Source organism: Zootoca vivipara, chromosome 15, assembly GCF_963506605.1.
Source record: "Zootoca vivipara chromosome 15, rZooViv1.1, whole genome shotgun sequence".
NCBI lineage: Eukaryota > Metazoa > Chordata > Lepidosauria > Squamata > Lacertidae > Zootoca > Zootoca vivipara.
Genome location: NC_083290.1, coordinates 43,088,653 through 43,111,166, shown reverse-complemented (window position 1 = coordinate 43,111,166; position 22,514 = coordinate 43,088,653). Strand labels below are relative to the sequence as shown.

At 47.9% G+C, this 22,514-nt stretch overlaps 1 protein-coding gene across 1 annotated transcript in view; it reads right to left on the bottom strand.

Moving 5' to 3' along the window:
* The window catches only part of LOC118097137 (tumor necrosis factor receptor superfamily member 1A-like), a 38,321-nt gene extending 17,137 nt beyond the window's left edge, over positions 1-21,184 (bottom strand). The window contains exons 1-3 of the mRNA XM_035139796.2: positions 20,448-21,184; positions 9,421-9,544; positions 6,912-7,043 (exon numbers count right to left, since the gene is read on the bottom strand). Of these exons, the coding sequence (XP_034995687.2) occupies positions 6,912-7,043; positions 9,421-9,544; positions 20,448-20,495 (304 nt within the window). The 5' untranslated portion in view covers positions 20,496-21,184. The remainder of the gene's footprint in view (positions 1-6,911; positions 7,044-9,420; positions 9,545-20,447) is intronic.
* Positions 21,185-22,514: the final 1,330 nt, after the last annotated feature.

The following is a 22,514-nucleotide window of genomic DNA, read 5'->3' as shown; positions in this document are numbered from 1 at the left end:
GAATCGGAACTCTCCCTGCTTTCCCCTTTGCTCGGGGACGGGCTTGAACTCAGGAGGGGAGGGACTTCGCGATATCCCCTGTCCCTCACATCCACCCCCCTCCCAAGCTCTCCTTCACCCCTCCCCAGGCCCCCCCCATGTGTCGGTGACGACTGGAAGCCTAAGAACTCAGTGCTCTCCGAGCCCGTTGGTGTGAATACCTCCCCCCAGTCCTGCGAGCCCCCCCCTTCCGCCTGGGCGGACGGGAATCCCAAAAAGTCCGTGGCGTCAGAGCTGGTGGGGGTAAAAACGTTCTGCCAATCTGCTCCTTCCTCTGACTGGGTGGATCTCGGTGACACCCATACCTCATCCTCTGGTTCCTCAAACTCCGCTTCCCAGCGCCATGGTGAGCTGCTCTCCCGTGCCTCCTCCTCCTCCCCCTCCCTTTCCATGTGCCAGGGCTTGGGTCTGTGGGGAAAGAGGGCGTGAAATTCTTCCACCAAGAATTCCTCCTGTATCTGAGTGGCTGGGACCCATTCATTCTGGGACGGTGGAGCGTCCTCCCATGCCATGAGGTACTCCAGTCCCCCCACCCCCCACCTTGAATCCAGGATGGCCGTGGCCTCATTGAGTTGCTCCCTGCCTTCCCTCTCCCCCCCTCCCTCGGGGGTTTGTTCGCTGTCTCGGAGCCTGCTGCTTTCCCTGTACGGCGACAGCAGCGATCTATGAAACACTGGATGCACCCTCATGTCCTCTGGCAGTGCCAGCCTGTATGCCACCGGGTTTACCTGTTGCGTGACCGTGAAGGGGCCCAGCCTTTTGGGTGCCAGCTTTTTGCACCTCCCTCTGGTGGGAAGGCCCTCCGAGGACAACCACACCTTGTCCCCCACCCTGATGACCTCCCCTTGTCGCCTGTGGCGATCTGCCCCCTTTTTGTACGCTTCCTTGGCCCTCTCCAAGTGTTCTCTGAGCTGCTGGTGCACCGTCTCCAGTTCCTCTGCCCAATCCTCAGCCTGTGGGCCCTCCTCCTCCTCCTCCTCCCTCTCCCTCTCTGGGAAAGATCTGAGGTCGCGCCCGTAATTGGCCTTAAAGGGCGACACCCCTGTGGAGACGTGCACTGCATTGTTGTAGGCAAATTCTGCTAGTGGCAAGCGATCCACCCAGTCCGTTTGCCGCTGGCTGACGTAGCATCTCAGGTACTGCTGCAGAATGGCGTTGACCCTCTCCGCTTGTCCGTTGGTCTGCGGGTGTCTAGCCGTCGACAAGCTGACCTCCACCTGCAGGAGGTTCATGAGCCGCCGCCAGAACCTGGAAACAAATTGGCGGCCACGATCCGAAATAACCCTTAAAGGTAATCCATGCAGTCTGAAAATGTGATCAACAAACAGTTTGGCTGTCTCTTCTGCCGAGACTGCCCTGGCACACGGTATAAAGTGACACATTTTGGACATAAGGTCCACCACCACCAACACTGCAGTCTTACCCCTGGACGAAGGCAGATCTGTGATGAAGTCCATGGACACCACTTCCCACGGCCTGTGTGGTGTGGCTAAGGGCTCCAGCAACCCTGGTGGCGCTGCTCTGACCACCTTCGCCCGCTGGCAGGTGGTACAGCCCCTTACATAGTCTCGAACATCTTCCCGCACCCCTGGCCACCAGAAGTGTCTCATGACTAGGTGAGCGGTTTTGTCCCTTCCAAAATGCCCCGCTGTAGGGTTGTCGTGCATCTGCTTGAGGACCGTACGTCGAAGCTGGGTGGTGGGCAGGTACAGCGCACCCTTGTAGAAAAGCAGCCCTCTGCGTTCTGCAAAGTCTTTTGCCTGCTCCCTCCCCCCTCTCAGTTCTCTGAAGATGCGGTTGGCAAATTCATCCGCTGCCGTCAGTGCTGTGAGTTCTGCCTCGCTCACCACAGCTGCTCCGCAGGACCATGCCGACGGGGGGAAAATGTGCCTTGGGGCTGGTGGCGCCTCCTCCTCCATGTACTCTGGCTTGCGGGAGAGGGCATCCGCCCTGACATTCTGCTCCCCCGGGATGTAGTGGATGGAGAAGTTGAAGTTCGAGAAGAACTCTGCCCACCGTATCTGCCGCTGGTTGAGCACCCTGGCAGTTCTCCAGAACTCCAGGTTCTTGTGGTCTGTGCACACCTGGATGGGGTGCTTTGCGCCCACCAGGAAGTGTCGCCAGTGCTGGAACGCAGCGTAGATCGCAAGAAGTTCCCTATCAAACACTGTGTAGTTGCGTTCAGGCTGTGTCAGCTTCCTGGAGAAGAAGGCACAGGGTCTCCACTCCCTGTTGGCGTCCAGTTGCAACAAAATTGCGCCCACAGCTTTTTCAGAAGCATCTGTCTCAATGCGTAGGGGCGCGTCCTGCACCACATGGAACAGGTTTTGGTCTGAGGCGAACACTCTCTTGAGGCTTTCGAACGCTGCTTGCGCCTCTGGTGTCCACTTGAACTTCTGCTTGCCTCTCAGGCAGTCCGTGATGGGAGCCGTAACGCGAGAGAAGTTCTTGATGAACTTCCTGTAGAAGTTAGCGAAGCCTAGTAGGCGTTGGGCATCTTTGCGCGTCCTGGGGCTGTGCCAGTCCAGGATGGCCTGCACCTTGTCCTTGTCCATCGCCAGCCCCTTGTCTGACAGCTTGTAGCCCAGGAAGTCCACCTCTTTGGTGTGAAACTTGCACTTCTCCAGCTTCACATACAGGTGGTTCTCCTTCAGGCGTTGCAACACCTCTCTGACATCTTTCACATGCTGCACCGGGTCATTCGAGTAGATAAGGATGTCATCTAGGAAGACCAAGCATTTCCTGAAGAGGAGGGACCCCAGGACGTGGTGCATGAAGGCCTGGAAGCATGCTGAGCCCCCTTGCAAACCGAAGGGCATCACCAGATATTCAAAAGAGCCCAGAGGCGTGAACATCGTGGTTTTCCATTCATCTCCTTCCCGGATCCTGATCAAGTTGTACGCCCCCCTTAGGTCCAGCTTGGTGAAAATCCTGCCCCTGCGTGCCGCTGTCAGGAGATCATCCACTCTGGGCATGGGGAAAGCCACTGGCTCTGTCACCGAATTCAGCCGTCTAAAGTCCACCACAAGACGGCGCTGTTGCGTGTCTTTCTTGTCCACCCAGAAGACCGGGCTGCCCCCTGCTGCCTTGCTTTCCCTTATGAACCCCCGCTTGAGGTTCTTGTCGATGAAAGCGCGCAGATCCTCCAGCTCCTGGTCTGACATGGCGTACAGCTTGGCTGGGGGTATCGTCGCCCCTGGCACCAGGTTGATCTGGCAGTCAAAAGGCCTGTGCGGGGGTAGGTGGTCGGACTCCGCTTCGCTGAAGACCTCCTGCAGGTCCCAGTACTGCTTGGGTATTGCCTCACCCCCTTTGATATGCATGGTGGCCACCGTGGCTATTGGAGGCCCCTCCCCTGGTTGGTGCTGCATGCAATGTTCCAGACAAAAGTCCGACCCAAACGTGATGCACCTCTGGTGCCAACTGATGGAGGGGTCGTGGCGCGCCAGCCAGCTCATGCCCAAGACGATGGGGGGGTCTGAGATGGTGGTGACGTTGAACGCCAGTGTCTCTGAGTGCCTTCCAACCGTCATTCTCATGGGGGGGGTTTGATGTGTGATGGCCCCTCCCAGCAGCTCCCTGCCGTCAATGGTTGCCACGTGCAGAGGAAAATCCAACTGCAAAAGCTGGATTTGGTGCTCTTCTGCAAAGCTTCTCGAGAAGAAGTTGGCGGACGCCCCACTGTCAATTAAGGCGAGGACCGTCAGGGGATAGCCATTTGGGAGCGTTAGCGTCACTTCTAGAACCACTCCTGCTCTGGGAGGGGTGGGCTGGCTCTGCACCTCTCTGTGCGGGTGGGCGGGCTGGGGCTGTTGTCTGCTGACTGTGCCTGGCTGCTGCCCCTTGTCTCCTGCAGCCAGGCTTTCCCGTTTCCCTGCTGTGGTGCTGCGTCAGTGGGGGAGGGCACCACCGTTCCCGCCTTTCCTTGCCACTCCCTGCGATGTGGGCAGTCTCTGACTAGATGCTGGGGTGAGTTGCAGAGAAAGCAATTCCCGCCCCTTCCCTCCTTGCGTCTTGGCGCCGCTGGGGTTTGAAAAGCCCGCGCGCGCGCGCTATCAATCTGCATGGGCTCCTGGTCCTGGCTGGCTCCAGGCGTGGCTTGAAAGGGTTGTTGAGGGAGTGGCTTCTCCTGCGACCGTGGGAACCAAGCCCGCTTTGCGCGCGTCGCTTGCTTGTCGTTCCACCGGGATTCCTGCCTCACCCCCACCGCCAGAGCTGCTTTGCTCAGCTGATCCATAGTACTGGGCTTTGGACCTCTCGAGAGTTCATCCTTCACCTCCTCGCTCAAACCCAAGTAAAACGCAGCTTGCATGGGAGGCGAATCCAAAACCCACCCCAGTCTGTGCACCAGCATGGTGAATTTCGCCCAATATGCGCGAACTGTCATCTTTCCTTGGCGTAAATTATGCAGTTCCTCCTTAGTCTGGTCCAAATGACTATCGGACGAATACATCGTCCTCAAACCTTCTAGAAATTGTTGGACATTTTTCATGCAAGGATTCTTGGTTGCGATTAATGGTCTTAGCCACTCCCTGGCTGCTCCGGTGAGATGTTCCACAATAAACGCTACTCTGTGCTCATCATCGGGGAACTCATTCTGGTGCAGCTCAAGAGCATACACGATCTCAGTCTCAAAGCCCTGAAACTCCTTCGGGTCTCCATTGAACTTGCTTACAAGGGTCCCTGCTCTCCTTCCTGGCAGCACTTGGACTTGGGGAGCCCCTCCCGCCTTGTTTTTCTCTGCATCCAGCTTGTTTTGGAGGTCTACCGCCACCGCCCTTAAATGCTGCTCTTTTTCCTGGAGCTCTCTCACCTGTTCCGCAAGTTGTAGCCGGTCGTCCTGGACCTTCTTAGTCTCCTCTTTAGCTGCCTTCAATTCTCCCTGCGCCTGCAGCGACAGCTGTTGCAGTTCTAGCTGGGCTTGCTCAGCGATCTGCCGCCACTTCTCCGCCTCGGACACGCTCATCCCGGCAACTCCGAAGTAGCCCAAAAATGATTAGGAGGTTGCTGTCACAGTGGCCGGAGTGGACTACTTCAGAGTAACGACGCTACGCAGCTCTGCATTTTATTCTTTTATTGGTGCTGCGTATTTACAGTGCTCAAGTCATTGCTATTTACACGGAGCGATGTTGTCAGTCGGTTTCAGAACCTCCTAATGGCTTTTGGCGCGTCTTTCTCCAACACAAAAGCTTTGGCAGACCCATCCTCTTGCCCCTCCTCTTCCTGCGTAATTCTGGAGTTGGAGGGATGGGTCTTCCCCCCTTGCTTGCCCCTTCCTGTCCCACCTGGGACCCTGGCTCCTCTACCTTGCCTGAGCCTCGGACACGACTTCCTGCTTCCCCACTGGAATCGGAACTCTCCCTGCTTTCCCCTTTGCTCGGGGACGGGCTTGAACTCAGGAGGGGAGGGACTTCGCGATATCCCCTGTCCCTCACAGGTGCTAAAGAAAGAGGCAGTTTTTCCCTGCCGGACTTGAAATTATATTATGAATCGTCCTGTCTCTGCTGGCTGCAGGAGTGGATAACCTCAAAAAATACTGATATCTTAGACCAGGGACAGGCATAGGCAACCTTGGCTCTCCAGATGTTTTGGAACTACAACTCTCATGATTCCTAGCTAACAGGGCCAGTGGTCAGGGATCATGGGAGTTGTAGTTCCAAAACATCTGGAGAGCCAAGGTGCCTATGCCTGGCTTGGACCTTGAGGGTCATGATAATAAATTTGGTTGGCATGAATATTTATGGTATGAGAAGACCAAAGTGCATAAAGGGTTTCTGAATCACTTGGTAAGAAAATATATCTATTATGTATGGGGAAAATATAAAAACCTGTTAGAGCAGAAGACACCATGGTGGTTTCTCCATTGGAAGTGATATCCTTGAAAAAGACGAATGCAAAAAAGTGAACGGACAACCTATAAAGAGTTGCTCATGGAAGTTGCTCATGAAATTGAAAAGTTTTGAAGATATAAGACATTTAGTAACAGACTGGTTGCAATATCACCAGTTAAATGATGTGTTTAAAATGGTTAAGAAAAATGGATTTAGTAAGGATATTTCAAGGTTTGAAAAAGATTTATTGGAAAATAAGATGAAGTTACTTTCTAAAATGTCTAAGTTGTTGCTAGAGTGGCATACTAAGGATGATGAAGTTAAATCAGTAATGATACAATGGACATAAAATATTGGGCACAATATCCAATTTTCATCTTGGGAAAAGTTATGGAGGGATGACCTAAAATTTACAGTATTCTGTGCATTGAAGGAGAATTATATGAAAATGATGTATCTGTGGTATTTAACACCTATAAAATTAGCTAAGATGTATAGAACTGCTTCAAAGGTATGTTGGAAACGTAAGGAGAAGGAAAGCACGTTCTACCACATGTGGTGGATGTGCATGATAACAAAAGCATTCTGGGAAATGATATTTAATGAGTGGAAAAAAATGTTTAAAACGACATTTGTGAAAAAACAAGAGTCTTTTTTACTAGAAATTTTAAGTGCGGAGATCCCAAAGGAGCGGAGACTATTATTTATGTATGCAACTACAGCAGCGCGCATACTACTGGCCCAGAGATGGAAAGAGGATAAAGTCCCGACCGAAGATGAATGGCTGATGAAGATGATGGACTACGCTGAAATGACGAAAATGACCGGGAAGATCAGAAACCAGGAAGAGAAGAACTTTAAGAAGGAATGGGGGAAATTTACATTGTACTTGGTTCTGCAGTACCTACAGATAGTGGCTGCAGAGAAAATCCTTTCGCTCTCATGCGCAGCTCATAACCATTGGTTCAGCTGTGAAAACAATGCAAGGCTGTGCTCTGCATCTAAGCCAAAAGAGCCCCCAAACTGCCCACAACTCAGTACCTAGAGGTCTGCACTCTGTGCAGGGGAGGCATCTTTCAAAATCATTCAAGTATTTGGAAAATGTATTGTTTTCACAGGGGTGGCAAACCCCTTCAGTTCCTGAACTCTTGCAGTGTTGGAAGACAGAATGACCTGCAAAAGAAAGAAGTGTATTAGAAAAACAGAGCACAGCTGCCCAGGAACAGCTGCCCAGAGTGGTGGGGTATAAATAATAAATTATTATTATTATTATCATTGACTGTTCATGTAAGAAAACTCAGTCTCTATGCATACAACAAATGCACATTGGGGTATGTGTGTTTGAGTTTGTGTGCTTAGGTGTTTGTGCAAGAATGTTCATAGAACCATAGAACTGAATCTTAAAATTGTAGGGTTGGGAGGAATCTCAGGGATCATCTAGTCCAGCCCCACAATTATGCAACTGTATATTGTATTTACAGCTTTAAATGTAAGTTGCTTGAAGACCTCAGTAACAAGCAACTAAATACAAACAAACAAACAACAACACTCATGTAGTACACATAATTTGTGAGCATGCCTGCAATAATATTTTAAGGCAGCACATTACTTCTCTGAGGGGCCCAAAACATTCCTTCTCTTGAAGGTGGGTAGGAATGGTGAGCCTCCAAAATCCCCTTCTATCTCATCAAGTAAACTGGCGGCTGTCTCCGCAGCTTTTTATCCCTCAAAAACCAACTGCAGTATGAGGGAGCATGGTAATCAAACTGCTCTAAGCCTATCAATGGTTTCAGTTCTTCAAATTTCTGAACTTTACTTCCTTCATCTATTCAAGACTCTATCTAGACAGCAAGCCAATTGGGCAAAAATTTCACCAGGTTTCCTTTTAATCTCTTTAGAAGTTTTTCTGCACTATTCAGAGTAAGCCCAACATGTGCTCTCGCCCTTTTCTCAAAGAGCAAATAATGTGAGGTTTCCTCATCCCTCATTTCTGAGCAAACCTCAAGGAGAATTCCACAAATCTCTGGGCGCAAATATGTCATTCTGGCTTCATCTGGAACCTTTAAATCATTACAAGTTCTCTCAAAACTAAATAAAGTCTCCACATCGCCCCCCCCTTTTTATAACATGGAAATTTCTTTTGTTTCACTGAGGCAATTTCCTCACTTCTCTGTGGACTTGATAAATCTGCTCTTAGCTGTATTTCTTGTAGTTTAATATTATATATTTCTTTTTCTTTCTCTGGCTGTATTTTGGCTAACTGAATCTGCTGTTCTGCTTGAAGCCTGGCTTTCCCCTTTTCTACTTCTATTTTGGCTATTTCAAGTCTTATTTTCATAAATTCTAACTACTGACTAGAAATTCCCTCAGACGTCACTCCTTCTGATTGCTCTGTTCGTGACTCTTGAGTTTTATAAGGAAGTGCCATTTTCTGCCAGGAATTTTCTTTTATTTCTTCACAAAAATATAAAATACTTTATTGTATTTGTGCTCTTTTGAAAATTCTGATATACTGGAAGCAGACATTCTAGTGAAGGAGGAATATCTGACGTGACTTACCAGACTAGCCTCACTCAGAAGCAAGATCAGAATCACATTGAAGATTATTTTTTGGTCACAAAATGTATTTTATTTTTTGAACCGGCAAGAGAATCTAGAACCTCTCAGTCACTTCCCTAACTACAGTAGGTTGAATTCAGCAGTGGCAGTTTTTTCTCAAGTAGACCTAATTTTTCAAGTCTTCACTTATAGCTAAAAGTGGATTCTAGGACTCCTAGACATGGTTTTCCTTCCGGATTATGCAGCTGGGTTATTTTTTAGTTCTAAACTGCTGTTACATGGACCTCCTAGCAGGTATAACAGGACCACACCTGCTCAGCTTTAGCAACATCAGGTGCTCTAAAGCCAGGGGTCACCAAACTACGGCCCGCGCGCCAGATGCGGCCCAATTGGCCTCCCAATCCGGCCCGTGACGACCGCTGCCGCCACCCGCTCTTACGGCGCGCAGCGTGGCGGCGCACTTCCAGATCGGAAAAAAGCACCAAAAATTGTTTGTGCGCATGCGTATGGGCCTCTCCTGACCCAGAAGAGGTCATTTCCAGTGCACTTCCGGGTCGGGGGGGGGGATACGCATGTGCACAAACGATTTTCGGCGATTTTTCCAACCTGGAAGCGCGCATCCGCGCCAGTAAGTGTGTGTGTGCATGTGCACGGGCGTGCACTCCCCCGCCCTCCGGCCCGCTGCGTGCGTACTCCCCTGCCCTCCGGCCCACCGCGGCACTGCCCCAAAGCCAGGTAAGTCTGGGGACCCCTGTCCTAAGCCTTATGCATTTTAAAAAGCTAGTTAAAACCATCAGTATTTTTGCTTGTATATATTATATGAAAACTCCTTTTGCATTCTTACGCAGCTATTCATCAGTTACTCTGGAAAATGCTTTTCAGAGTCGCAATGATCAGAGGGCGAAAACCCATCTCACCCCAAATGGAGCAAAGTACAGTAGGTAGGCATGCAGGGCAGACTATGAGTCAGATCAATTTGAGGAAACAGTACCTGCAGGGCATTTCTTACAAATACGCCCATTGTGTTCATAGAACTCATCATTCTGTTTCAAGACCACAGATACGGTGTCTTCTGGGTTCTGTGTTGCAACAAGGCTTGTTGCCTTGGCTTCAAGCTGTTAGCAAAGACAAGAGGGGACAGGAGTTACCTTAGACAGCCTCTGTCCTAAGACTTTCTGCCGAACTGGCAAAGTTTATGATCAATGCTGCCATGGTGTCCACACTTGTTAACACCCCAACTCTCCTGTGATTTTGGAAGGATGAGGGGGACACTTTAAAAAATTGTTGCCGTACCTAGAATGTTTCAGACCTCTGCTCCCTCTGCAAGGAATGAATCTTACATCCAGACTTAGCTAACCAAACTGATTTTAACAGGAGTTCATAGATCTACAAGCCGTTCTGAGTGCCAGATGTACAAATGTCCCCCGACTAGAAAGCAAAGGTATTCAATGCTGCTGCTCTGGTCTCTGCTCACCCCTCCTCTCAGAGCTGCTTATACGCATCAGACTATCTAGCACAGTCAGTGGTGAAGCTACCTGCTCCGGCTCCGGGAGCAACGTATATCCGGGGGGAGGTGGCACACCCCCATGGGTGTGTGGCATGCGTCAGAGTGTGTGCACATCCCGGCAGTGCGTGGCAAGCATCCCAGGGGTTTGCAGTGAGCACCAAGCGTCCTGGGGAAGACCGCGAAGTCACACACACACACCCTGAATGGTACCTGGGGCGCGCCCCCCATCCGTCAGTGAGCACAGTACTATCGATGCTGGCATATTGTTACAGTGGTACCTCGGTTTATGAACACAATTGGTTCTGGAAGTCTGTTCATAAACTGAAGCGGAGTACTCAACCCGAAGCATACTTAACCCGAAGCATGGGTGTAATTGGTTCCGGAAGTCTGTTCATAAACTGAAGCGTTCAGAAACTGAAGCGAACTTTCCCATTGAAAGTAGTGGAAAATGAATTAATCCGTTCCAGATGCGTCCGCGGCGTTCGTAAACCGAGGTGTTCATAAACCGAGGTTCCACTGTATTGTTATTGTGTTATTGCCCCAACTCTATTCATTATTTTCATTGCCATGATCCTACACTTTGTCGATGGGAAACTCCCCACTGGAGTAGAAATCATATATCAAACAGATGGAAAGCTCTTCAATCTGAACAGGCTGAAAGCAAAAAGTAAGGTTACCGTAACTTCTGTCATAGAGCTTCAGTATGCTGATGACAACGTAGTGTGCACACACTAAGAGGATGACCTCCAAACCATCCTAAATATCTTTGCAGAAGCTTACAAAAAGCGTGGCCTATCACTCAACATCCAAAAACCCAAAGTGCTGCACCAACAAGTAAAAAATAACCCCTCTGTAGCGCCACAAATCCAACTCAGTGGTGTAACGTTGGAAAACGTTGAACACTTCTCCTACCTAGGCAGTTACCTTTCCACAAGGGCCAACATTGATGCCAAAATCCAGCATCGCCTGAGCTCTGTGAGTGCGGCTTTCTCCCGACTGAAGTGCAGAGTGTTTGAGGACCGGGACATTCACAGGGAAACCAAAATGCTTGTTTACAAAGCTATGGTACTACCAACCTTACTATATGCTTGTGAAACATGGACCACTTATAAACGCCATCTCCAACTCCTCGAAAGATTCCATCAACGGTGTCTCCGAAAAAAAGTTACACATCACTTGGGAAGACAGGCGAACTAATAGCAGTGTACTGGAAGAAGCAAAGATCACCAGTGTTGAAGCAATGATTCTTCAACATCAACTTCGTTGGACTGCTCATGTTGTGCGGATGCCTGATGATCGTCTTCCAAAGCAACTACTCTATTCCAAATTTTAAAATGGAAAGCGTAGTGCTGGTGGTCAACAAAAGAGCTTTAAAGACTGTCTCAAGGTAAAGCTAAAAAAATGTAGTATAAACACTGACAACTGGGAAACACTGGCCTGCAAGCGCTCCAGTTGGAGAACAGCCTTTACCTTTGAAGACACTCGATCTCAGGACACAAGGGAGAAACGTGCTAAGAGAAAGGCACGCTTGGCAAATCTACACTGTGATCAACTCCCACCTGGAAACCAATGTCCCCACTGTGGAAGGACGTGTGGATCCAGAATTGGCCTCCACAGTCACTTACAGACCCATTGTTAAAATCGTGTTTATAGAAGACAATCTTACTCAGCTATGAGTGATCGCCAAAGAAGAAGAAGAAAAAGAAGAAGGATCGATGCTGGAAGTGGGGATCTGGGATTTCAGAAGGAAGTCCTTCCATCCCTACCTGGAGATACCAGAAATTAAAACTAGGACCTATGGGGAAAGTTTGGATTTTCATTAACAAAGCAGACATCAAAGGGATGTCTCAGTTCCTCTCTCCCCCCTTCTGATTGGTGCATCCCAAGGCTCAATCTTCTCTGTATTGCAAAAAAGAAAGTAAAGTCTTCTGTACTGAGAAACACACACAAAGACAACCAACCAACCACCCCACACTTCTTTTCTGCACCAAAATTCCTTTCTATCCCCCTTCGTGATTTTGCACCCTACCATTGGTGCTGGGCCTTTGGGGTGCCCCCCGCCACCCAGAAGCACCTGGTCTAGAAGCTGTTCTGCCTGCCCCAGAGTACCAAACAGCCTCAAAAGTTGGGAGATTGAATCCAACACATTTCCTCCCCTCAACCTCCACCACCCTGCCCAGCATGGGCCCCGCTCCAGGCTCCTTCCTTACTTCAGAGATAAGCAGCACAGCCCTGGGGCCACCCAAGCACCCAGCTCGATGAGCCCTCTCTCAAAGGCACCTCAAACAGCGACCAAAAGTGCTTACATTGCCTTCTGGCTGCCCCAAGCCCAGCTAAAGCCCACCCCCAGTGGCACCAGGTGGCTTAGCTCTGCAGCTCGGCCAGGCAGGGCTCTGGGAGGTTCTGGAGCCCCAGCAGCCTGGAGAGGCAGCTGCACTCCAAGTGGCCCCAAGAGCTCAGCCTCTTCTGACTCTAATTTAGCCTGGAGAAGAGAAGGTTAAGGGGTGATATGATAGCCATGTTCCAATATATAAAAGGATGTCATATAGAAGAGGGTGAAAGGTTGTTTTCTGCTGCTCCAGAGAAGCTGACACGGAGCAATGGATTCAAGCTACAAGAAAGATTCCACCTAAACATTAGGAAGAACTTCCTGACAGTGAGAGCTGTTTGACAGTGGAATTTGCTGCCAAGGAGTGTGGTGGAGTCTCCTCCTATGGAGGTTTGACAGCCATCTGTCAGGAATGCTTTGATGGTGTTTCCTGCTTGGCAGGGGGTTGGACTGGGTGGCTCTTGTGGTCTCTTCCAACTCTACGATTCTATAATTGCTAACAGAAACACTTCTGGCTTTTTTTTAATATACTCATATTAAACATCTTTTTTATCTCATCATGTATCATTTCCCCAAATACCCTCACTTTCTTGTAAGTCCACCACAAGTGAAAAAAGACCCACCTACCTGTTTACACTTCCACGAATTATTAGGAACCTTCTTACACATTTTTGATAATTTGTTAGGTGTTAAGTACCATCTATATGTCATCTTCATATAGTTTTTGTTTTTTAAAAAAGCATAGCAAGTGGGTGAAACAAACTTCTCATGGCAGAAGAAATTATGCAAGATCACTCCACACCCCTCCCCAACTGGCCACATTTTAGACCAGAGGTCAGCAAACTTAGTCAGGGGGCTGGTCCACTGTCCCTCAGACCTTGTGGGGGCCCAGATCTTAGTTTCCCTCCCCATGTTTTAGACAAATAATAATACAGGAGCTATAAATAGAGAAGTGTTCTCTCCACTGCTGCTGTAACCCTGTCACCACCTCCAACTACCGGTACTTTCTGAGGGTGAAGCATTACATCATCCTCTCCTTGTCTACACATTTCAGAACTGTTTCTTTCAAACACTGATAAGCTGCTGCTGACTGCTCAAAAACTTCCAGCTTCCTTGTTCTGACAGCAGATAGGATTAGAGATGTGAAGGCCCAGAAAAAACGGGGGGGGGACTGTTTTTTTCTGTTTTTTCCCTGAAGCCTTTTTCCTGAAAAAATGGAAAAATAAATATTCCTTATCCCTCTCCCTGTTTGGACATCTCCTCCCTACTCTGAGCTTTGGTCTCTCTACCTCTCATTGGGATGAGAAACCTTCGTCCCACCGGAAATGGTTGGGCTACAATTCCAGCAGCTGTGACTATTGACCATGTTTGTTGAGGCTGATACAATTTGTTTTCCAGTAGCATTTGTGAGCCACAGGTTACCCATGTCCAATTTATCCCCTGTTCTTTCCATCCCTGACTAGAGATGTGAAGGCCCAGGGGAAAAACTGAAAAATTTGGGGGGAAACCGCCCCCTCCCCATTTTCCCCCTGAAGCCTTTTTTGTTTTTTTTTTCTGAAAAATCGAAAAAATAAAAAATAGATTATGGAATGTTTTATTTTAACATGATGAATAAAATATTTTAAGATAAGGGGTTCAAATATTTTATAAATCATTTTTTAAAAATATGTATGGTATCAGATTATTCTAATTTCTGTGAGGAAAAGCAAGTCCTAGCTTACAAACTGAACTCTCCAATGCAAGAACAAGATACATTTCTTCCTTTAGGAGGTGTTGTTGTCACCAGAAAAGAAAAAGGGTTCAGTTTTGTTTTTGCATGCATGTGGTATGCATTGGTTCTGTTTCTCTTCACCAGGCCTCAAAGCACTGGAAGAAAATATAGACATAGCTGCCAAGTCCCCCGTTTTTCACGGGAAACCCCCGTGTTTTAAACTGTTTCCTGCTGGCGGCCCGGATTGGGAAAAATCCCGTAAATCCCCCAAATTTCCTACCTGCCAGGGGGGCTCCATTTTGGGTCCTGGCGCCACCCAATTTCTGGTGTCCAGACATGGGTAGCGCGGCACCAGAAGTCGCTTCTACGCATGTCTGGACTTCCAGTGCCGGCGCCGCCTGATTTCCGGTGCCCTATGGGTAACGCGGCACCGGAAGTCGCTTCTACTCATGTGCGTAGAAGCGACTTCCGGTGCTGTGCCGCTGCTGATCCTGCATTTTTCAGCGGGAGACTTGGCAGCTATGAATATAGAGCAACAAAAAGGGCCTGAAAGTATATGTGCTGTCGTGGCAATCAGAGAAGTGTTGAAAGAAAAAAAAAGAAATGAAAATATTTTAAACATTAAATGCTGTAAAACAGTCTTTAAAAAGTGAAACAAACTAATTTAAGCATATAGTACTGTAGTAGCTAAAGTGGTTAACAGACTGCACACATCAGTGTGAGGAAATACATAAGGTCTCATGGGCAAAACATGGGAGGTGGAGTAAGCATGTTGCATAGCAAACAGTGATGAATGACAAGGTAAATTTCTGTTTGAATACACTATATTTTTTAATATGCTAGTTGTGATAATTTTATGCCCATAAAAATTCCACATAGTTACATTTTATGTTTCTAAAGTAACAGAATGACTTTCAATCTGGAAAATTGTAGAACCCTCAGCAATGATATCTTGAAAGTTGGCCAAATCTGTGTCCAAAATGGGCAAAGACACACCAAAGTGATGCTTCAGACAGGCATATTGATTCAAAATGAAAGAAGCTCCACGTGATACCAAATTCTGTGCATTTCTCAGTACAGCACATGAAACAAAAACAAAGGAATTGATCTGATTTGAATGAGACAATAAACGTCTTGTGCTGAGAAAACCACAGTGATGCTATCAAGAGGGTTGGTGTAGGCTTCAGAAAGGAAAGTCATAACCTTGCCTTGATTTGATCTAGCATCTGTATTGAAAAGTGGTTTGTCTGCCTCTCCATCTGTTTGCTATGGGCGTGGCAGTCACTCAGAATATCTTCACCAAACTTGGCACAATGATTCGCAAGATGGGGACTGTGGTTTTCACTGGGATGCCAGCCACCATATTATCACTGTTTTTAACCGAAAGGGGAACAAGTTAACCAGCAGCAAACCATACTGCCTAGAACCATTTCAGCTTAACCCTCCAATTCCTGCTGATTAGGTACAGCCACAATAGCCACAGAATCTGGTCTACTAACCATACATAAATGTAGATAAGAACACCGCGTGTAAGAAAAGCCCTGCTCCATCAGGCCAAAGTCTCATCTAGACCAGAATCTATCCCTCAAAGTGGCCAACCTCCTGCGCAACCACTTTCTCCCCACTTGTGATCTGAGATGAGGTAGAATATGAAGGCCTGTGTTTCCATTAAGCCATAAGCCATAAGATTCAAAAGCTAACTGTGTTGGTCCATAGGAAAAACTCCAAAATACTCAGTTGGATAATGTCTTTATTAAAGGGTAAAGGGACCCCTGACCATTAGGTCCAGTCGTGACCAACTCTGGGGTTGCGGTGCTCATCTCGCGTTATTGGCTGAGGGAGCCAGCGTACAGCTTCCAGGTCATGTGGCCAGCATGACAAAGCCGCTTCTGGCGAACCAGAGCAGCGCACGGAAATGCCGTTTACCTTCCCGCTGTACCAGTACCTATTTATCTACTTGCACTTTGACGTGCTTTTGAACAGCTAGGTTGGCAGTAGCAGGGAACAAGCAATGGGCCGTCGCACCGCCGACCTTCTGATCGGCAAGCCCTAGGCTCAGTGGTTTAACCCACAGCGCCACCCGCGTGTCTTTATCAGGAGCAACCAAACTGTCACAGAACTATTGCAACCTTTGAGTTTTCCAGAACTCTTCATCAGGCATTACGTTGCTACACCAAGCAGGCAGAAAGGGGTGCAGGAAACCACAAAAACATACAAAAAGTAGAAAGTATGTTACAGTCATGAGATCAGCTTATCCTTTAGACTAATTTTTCAGAAATAGGTAACGATCCTTGTTTAATTCCAAAATCCTAGGTGTTTAACTCAATACCTGTAATGCCTGGGAGAAACGTATTCCCAGTGCAATCTCCATCTTGGAAGCAAGTCTACAAGCTGATGTCATGGCAGTAACAATCAGCCTACTTTTTGTACATCCGCACAAACCGCACCAATCTCTTGCCTGATGAAGACTTATCGAGATCTCCAAAGCTTGCCACAATTGTATGACATTTTGGTTAGATCTAATAAAACTACTACCCAACTACCATATACATTTTTGAACTTTTCCACTAGAAAAGTTAACTGCTTCTATTCACCAGTCTATTTTATTTTTAATTCTAGAATTTATGCACCACATAGCTTACAACTATTTTAAAATGATGCCAATATCACAAAATTACAATATCAGAATAGCATTAAAAATAGAACAGCAAAGCAGTAAACACACTAACCTTTTAAAAGGCCGTAATGGGGGAGAAAACATGTTGTATGTGATCCAAAACACAATGATTCACCCTCTATGAAGTTTTCAAATAGTGTCTTGAAAGGAAACCACATTTTAAAATGCAGCCTTTACATCTTTAATTCCAACCACTCACAAAACCTTCATCTTTTCCCTCGAAGAACTCCCACTGCTTTAGCAGAGTTAGAGCAAGAAATATAGAAGTTTATAAAATGTATTTTACAGTATTTTCATGATGAGGAAACATAAGAGAGACCAACTAAGTGTCTGAACTCAAAACTATCATCCTGAAAAAGCTTACACCAAAGTAGGCCCATCAGCTCATAAGTGCCTATAAATAATTTCCTTTGATGCACATCTGAGAATCAAAATTAAGCAAATCATTTCAGAATTTAATTTTGCCAAAAGTCAGCAGGAAAATCCAGGATTAAACCCCACTGGCATTTGCTGCTGCTAAACTTATGCACCATAAATCTAGTATTTCGTTCACCGTTATTTAAATAATAGGGCTGGCAAGTTGATGAACTAACTTTCTGCCAGCTTCTCACCAGGCCTGCACAGCAAATGATAAAATACTGAACTATTACCTGTATGTGGCAACCAAAATTGCAGGAAAAGGAGCAGTGACCAAAAGTCACATCACTGTAAACCTGGATGCTGCCTATGCCTACTTTACCTAAGAGAAAGCCGCAGCATGTCCCAATGACAGTCGAGAGCCGGGATGCTGCAACAGTGTAAGTCTGACTACAAGTGCATAGAGCGAATATCACCAAGTATTGCATCATGTTTCATGGAATCTATTCCAATCTGTTACCTCTGAGGATGTGAACAAGCTGCTTGGACGAGTGAAACCGACCACCTGTCTCCTTGATCCTTGCCCATCCTGACTTATAAAAGAGAGCCGGGAAGGGCTGGGCGATGGGCTCCGCGGGGTGGTGAATGCTTCCCTCTGTGAGGGAGCCTTCCCAGACCCGCTGAAAGAGGCGGTCATTAAACCGCTTCTTAAAAAAACATCTTTAGACCCGGCAAATATGACGGATTATCGCCCACTCTCGAATCTACCATTCTTGGGCAAGGTGATTGAGCGGGTGGTTGCTGAAAGACTCCAGGCACGCCTGGAAGAAGCGGACCATTTGGATCCCTTCCAGTCGGGATTCAGGCCTCACCATGGGACTGAAACTGCCTTGGTCGCACTGGTTGATGATCTCTGGCGGGCTAGGGACAAAGGTGAGAGCTGTTTCCTAGTTCTGCTGGATCTCTCAGCGGCCTATGACACCATTGACCATAACATCCTTCTGGACCGTCTAGAGGAGCTGGGTGCTTGGGGCACTGTCATACAGTGGTTCTGCTCCTTTCTCCAGGGTCGTGTCCAGAAAGTGGTGTTGGGGGATGAGTGTTCAGACCCCTGGGCTCTCACTTGTGGGGTGCCTCAGGGTTCCGTCCTCTCCCCCATGCTTTTTAATATCTATATGAAGCTGCTGGGAGGGATCATCAGGGGATTTGGACTGGGTGTTCATCAGTATGCAGATGATACCCAGCTCTACCTCTCTTTCAAATCAGAACCAGTCAGGGCGGCGAAGTTCCTGTGAGAGTGCCTGGAGGCGGTTGGAGAATGGATGGCGGTTAACAGATTGAGGTTGAATCCTGACAAGACAGAAGTACTGTTTCTGGGGGATAGGGGGCGGGCGGGTGTGGGGGACTCCCTGGTCCTGAATGGGATAAGTGTGCCACTGAGGGACCAGGTGCGCAGCCTGGGAGTCATTTTGGACTCACACCTGTCCATGGAGGCACAGGTTAATTCTGTGTCCAGGGCGGCCATCTACCAGCTCCATCTGGTACGCAGGCTGAGACCCTACCTGCCCGCAGACTGTCTCACCAGAGTGGTGCATGCTCTGGTTATCTCCCGCTTGAACTACTGCACTGCGCTCTACGTGAAGGTGACCCGGAAACTGCCATTAATCCAGAATGCGGCAGCCAGACTGGTGACTGGGAGCGGCCGCCAGGACCACATAACACCGGTCCTGAGAGATCTACATTGGCTCCCAGTACGTTTCCGAGCACATTTCAAAGTGTTGGTGCTGACCTTTAAAGCCCTAAACGGCCTCGGTCCAGGAAACCTGAAGGAGCGTCTCCACCCCCATTGTTCTGCCTGGACACTGAGATCCAGTGCCAAGGGCATTCTGGCAGTTCCCTCACTGTGAGAAGCAAAGCTACAGGGAACCAGGCAGAGGGCCTTCTCGGTAGTGGCACCCGCCCTGTGGAACCTCCCATCAGAGGTCAGAGAGATAAACAACCACCTGACATTTAGAAAATAATTAAAGGCAGCCCTGTTGAGGGAAGTTTTTAATCTGTGATATTTTAATGTATTTTAATGTGTGTTGGAAGCCGCCCAGAGTGGCGCGGGGGGGGGGGGAACCCGGCCAGATGGACAGGGTATAAATAATAAATTATTATTATATTATCAGAAATAGTTACCGTATGTGCCGGCTGGGCTGCAGAAAGGGGTTGCCTCCCACAATAGGAGGGGAAGAGCCGCTTGGCCAAGATGGGAGGCGTTAACAGATCCGGAGTCCTTCCAGGGGGGGAGGTTCCCAATATTTCCAGAATCCAGCCTTCTCCCACCCCCTTTTACATTTGCGTCCCTTATTTGAAAACCGGGTCTGGTTTCCAAGGGGTTGTTCATTCAAAGACTAAACTGGAGAATTTTCAAGGCAGTCAACACATCCTACCTGCCGCGCTTGGCCAAATTTGTCCCAACGTTTCTTGCGCTACCTAACCAGGTCTACTCGAGAGCAAGTCCCACTTTCACCTAATAGGCACTTTCACCTAATAGGCACTTTCACCTAAGCGCTGAGCTCTGCTAAGCAACGCAGCATCAAGCAGCAAAATTCTGGACGGTAAATACCCCCACATACCCCCCACCCACCGCTTTAAGACACCGAGACTTGCCTCTCGAGTAAACCCACGGAATACCGGCAGAAGGCAAAGAAGCGCAAAAACACTTTTATTGGGTACCTGCGAATGCTAATCAACTCGTGACAAAAATCCAGAAGCGGGACACGGTACAGGCTTTCAAAAGACGCCCAGAATACACATGTTCCACGGGGCCTCCTTTAAAAGACTCACCGATTTAAGTCTCCAGTGTGAACTCTAAACTTTATTCACCCGCACACCAACAGCCCAAATCTGCAACACGCTCCGACTCCTGTGCAAATTCCCCAATTTCCCTCGTCTGCTCTCCAAACGGAGAGGCGAGCAGACAATACAGTACTTGCCCGGGCATGTTCTGGGTGCAAAAAAGGACTTACGGAGAGGCTTACGAAGCGCGCGATTATCTGAACTGCTCGATTACGCCCCCCCAACTGAGGGTATGGGGCTGCCCACCCCTAGACAAGTGGGGGGGTTCACATCTACCCCTCCCGGACACTTTTCAATTCAAGGCCAGGTTTCTTATGAGAATCTTTCCCAGCCACTCTTCCCGACTTGGCACGGACCCGACGGGCACGTCAGAGAGACGAAAATGGGGCACCTACACGCAGAACGCCTTTCCACGCCCACCTTGCACACTAATCAAGGGCCACTTATGTTCTGCAATAATAAGTAGCGTCCAGAGAGCAACATGCCGCATTTTAGGTCTATTTTGCAAAGAGTTGAAGCTCTTTTCGCGCAGTCCCGAAGAACGAATGAACCCAAGAAGGAGCTCAAAGGAGTCGGAGAAGTTCGCTACTCACCAAGGTGCACAAAATTACCCAAAGCGTAAGAAGTCGCTTGGCTGCCATCGCATATCTTTGGCAATGGTGGAGCTTGGTTTCCAAGAGACAGGAATACTTCCTGGGCGGGCAGAGAAGATCGCGGTAATGAAATGTCGGAGGAACAACTGCGACAAACTCGAGCCTAGTCCGACGCCTTCTCCAGCCTGAGACAAAGTGCTAGTCCGACGCGTGCCTAGCGCAGTTTTAAGCGATCCGAGGCGCCGCCCATCACCTGACGTCAAGGCTTCAGCAGGGGATTCCCGAGTCCAGACACCACACTCTAGTTCGCGCTGCTGAAGAGGGATTGCGTTATCACCCCTAAAGGTGCCAAAAGACTTCGTGGGACTTTGCCGCAAAAACGAGTGAATTAATTTCCATTTTAGCTCTTTTTCTTTGCTTGCCATTTCACCAAATGGTCCCAGGATATCACCTATCACAAAATATCACCTATCACAATTAAAATGAGTACAAAACATAGTTAAAATCATAAGCTGAAATCACAAAAGCAACCGCTATTGGGGGAGGGGGCGGGGACAGCACAGAACCAGGCAAGAGGATCCCCGCTGGCCGAAGGCCTGGATAAAGTGGTGCGTCTTGACTAACTGTCGCAAAGGATACAGTAGCACAAAGGAGAAGCAGCACACCCCTAGAATTCACTTCTCCAGGCGCACAAGCCTGTCGTGGCAAAAACAAAGGGACATGTGGCACCAATGAGGTTGTGATCCTTGCCCAATTTTATTAATATAATAATAATAATAATAATAATAATAATAATAATAATAATAATAATAATAATAATAATAATAATTTATTATTTATACCCCGCCCATCTGGCTGGGTTTCCCCAGCCACTCTGGGCGGCTTCCAACAGAAAAATGAAACAAAATAATCTATTAAACATTAAAAGCCTCCGTAAACAGGGCTGCCTTCAGATGTCTTCTAAAAATCTGCTAGCTGTTTTTCTCTTTGACATCTGATGGGAGGGTGGTCCACTGAGTAGACATGGTTAGGATTGTGTTGTACATTTTTTAGTCTTTTGAAAAATACCACAATAATCTTTACTGGTCATTTGTAAGCTGCTCTGGGAGCCTTTTTAGCAAAAGAAAAGGCCAAGAATGGTTTCCAATCAATTAAACTGTTGCTGCAAAAACAACATAGTGCAGTAGCACCTTAATTTGCAATTCTTAGTAGAGCTGAAGTGATCTATGCCTCTGGTAATTGTTGCAAAACCAGGAACAAAGCACACCCAGCCCTCAAATTTACAATCCAAAAGATATGACAGGATTGGATTGACACACAAAGAGGAAAGTGAAGAGGGGGGGGGACCAAATCCAGGCACTCACTCTTAAAGTTACAGACTATAGCCAGCTAGGGTAGGAGCCCATATGTGTTGGGACCATCACAGGTTTGAGCTGTTGAGACATTTGTGCTGCCAGCATTTTCTCCTCTGTATCCTGTCACCTGCCAGACTGGGGAAAGTGCCAGGCCTCATCTAGCACCCAGGTGGTGGTCTCCTAACCAGGTACCAGTGATCCTGACTCTGCTTAGCTTTCTTGATTGGACAGGATGGAGTCTAGGGATGAGCAGCAAGCTGGGCTGTGGGCTTTCGCAAATGCCCAAGGATGCTAAGCTCCGATGCTGGCCCTGCTGCTATTGGCCCTGCTGGGTGGGGAGGGGGAGATTTATTGTCTGTATTATGCTCATCTCTCCCCAGTAGAGCTTAATAACACTTGGTGGTGGTTGGGAGTTTGATTGGAAACTGCTTTACAGTAATGAAAACTAGTTTTAAAGTCATGATAGCTCTCATATCATACTAATTTTGGCCCCAATTCTCTTTAACCTCATCCTCATTCCTGCTTCCTGTGTTCCCTAATCCAAAAAAAGAAGGCAGGCTGGATGCCTTATCTCTACTAAGTACAGAAGCAGATGTGTTACGTAATATTGTTTTGAGGATCTGATCAAAGACTTTGCAATTAGAAAATATAGGAGAATTTTTTCAAATATAAAGTGCAAGTATACAAAAATAAACTTAGTAGGTTTTGTTTT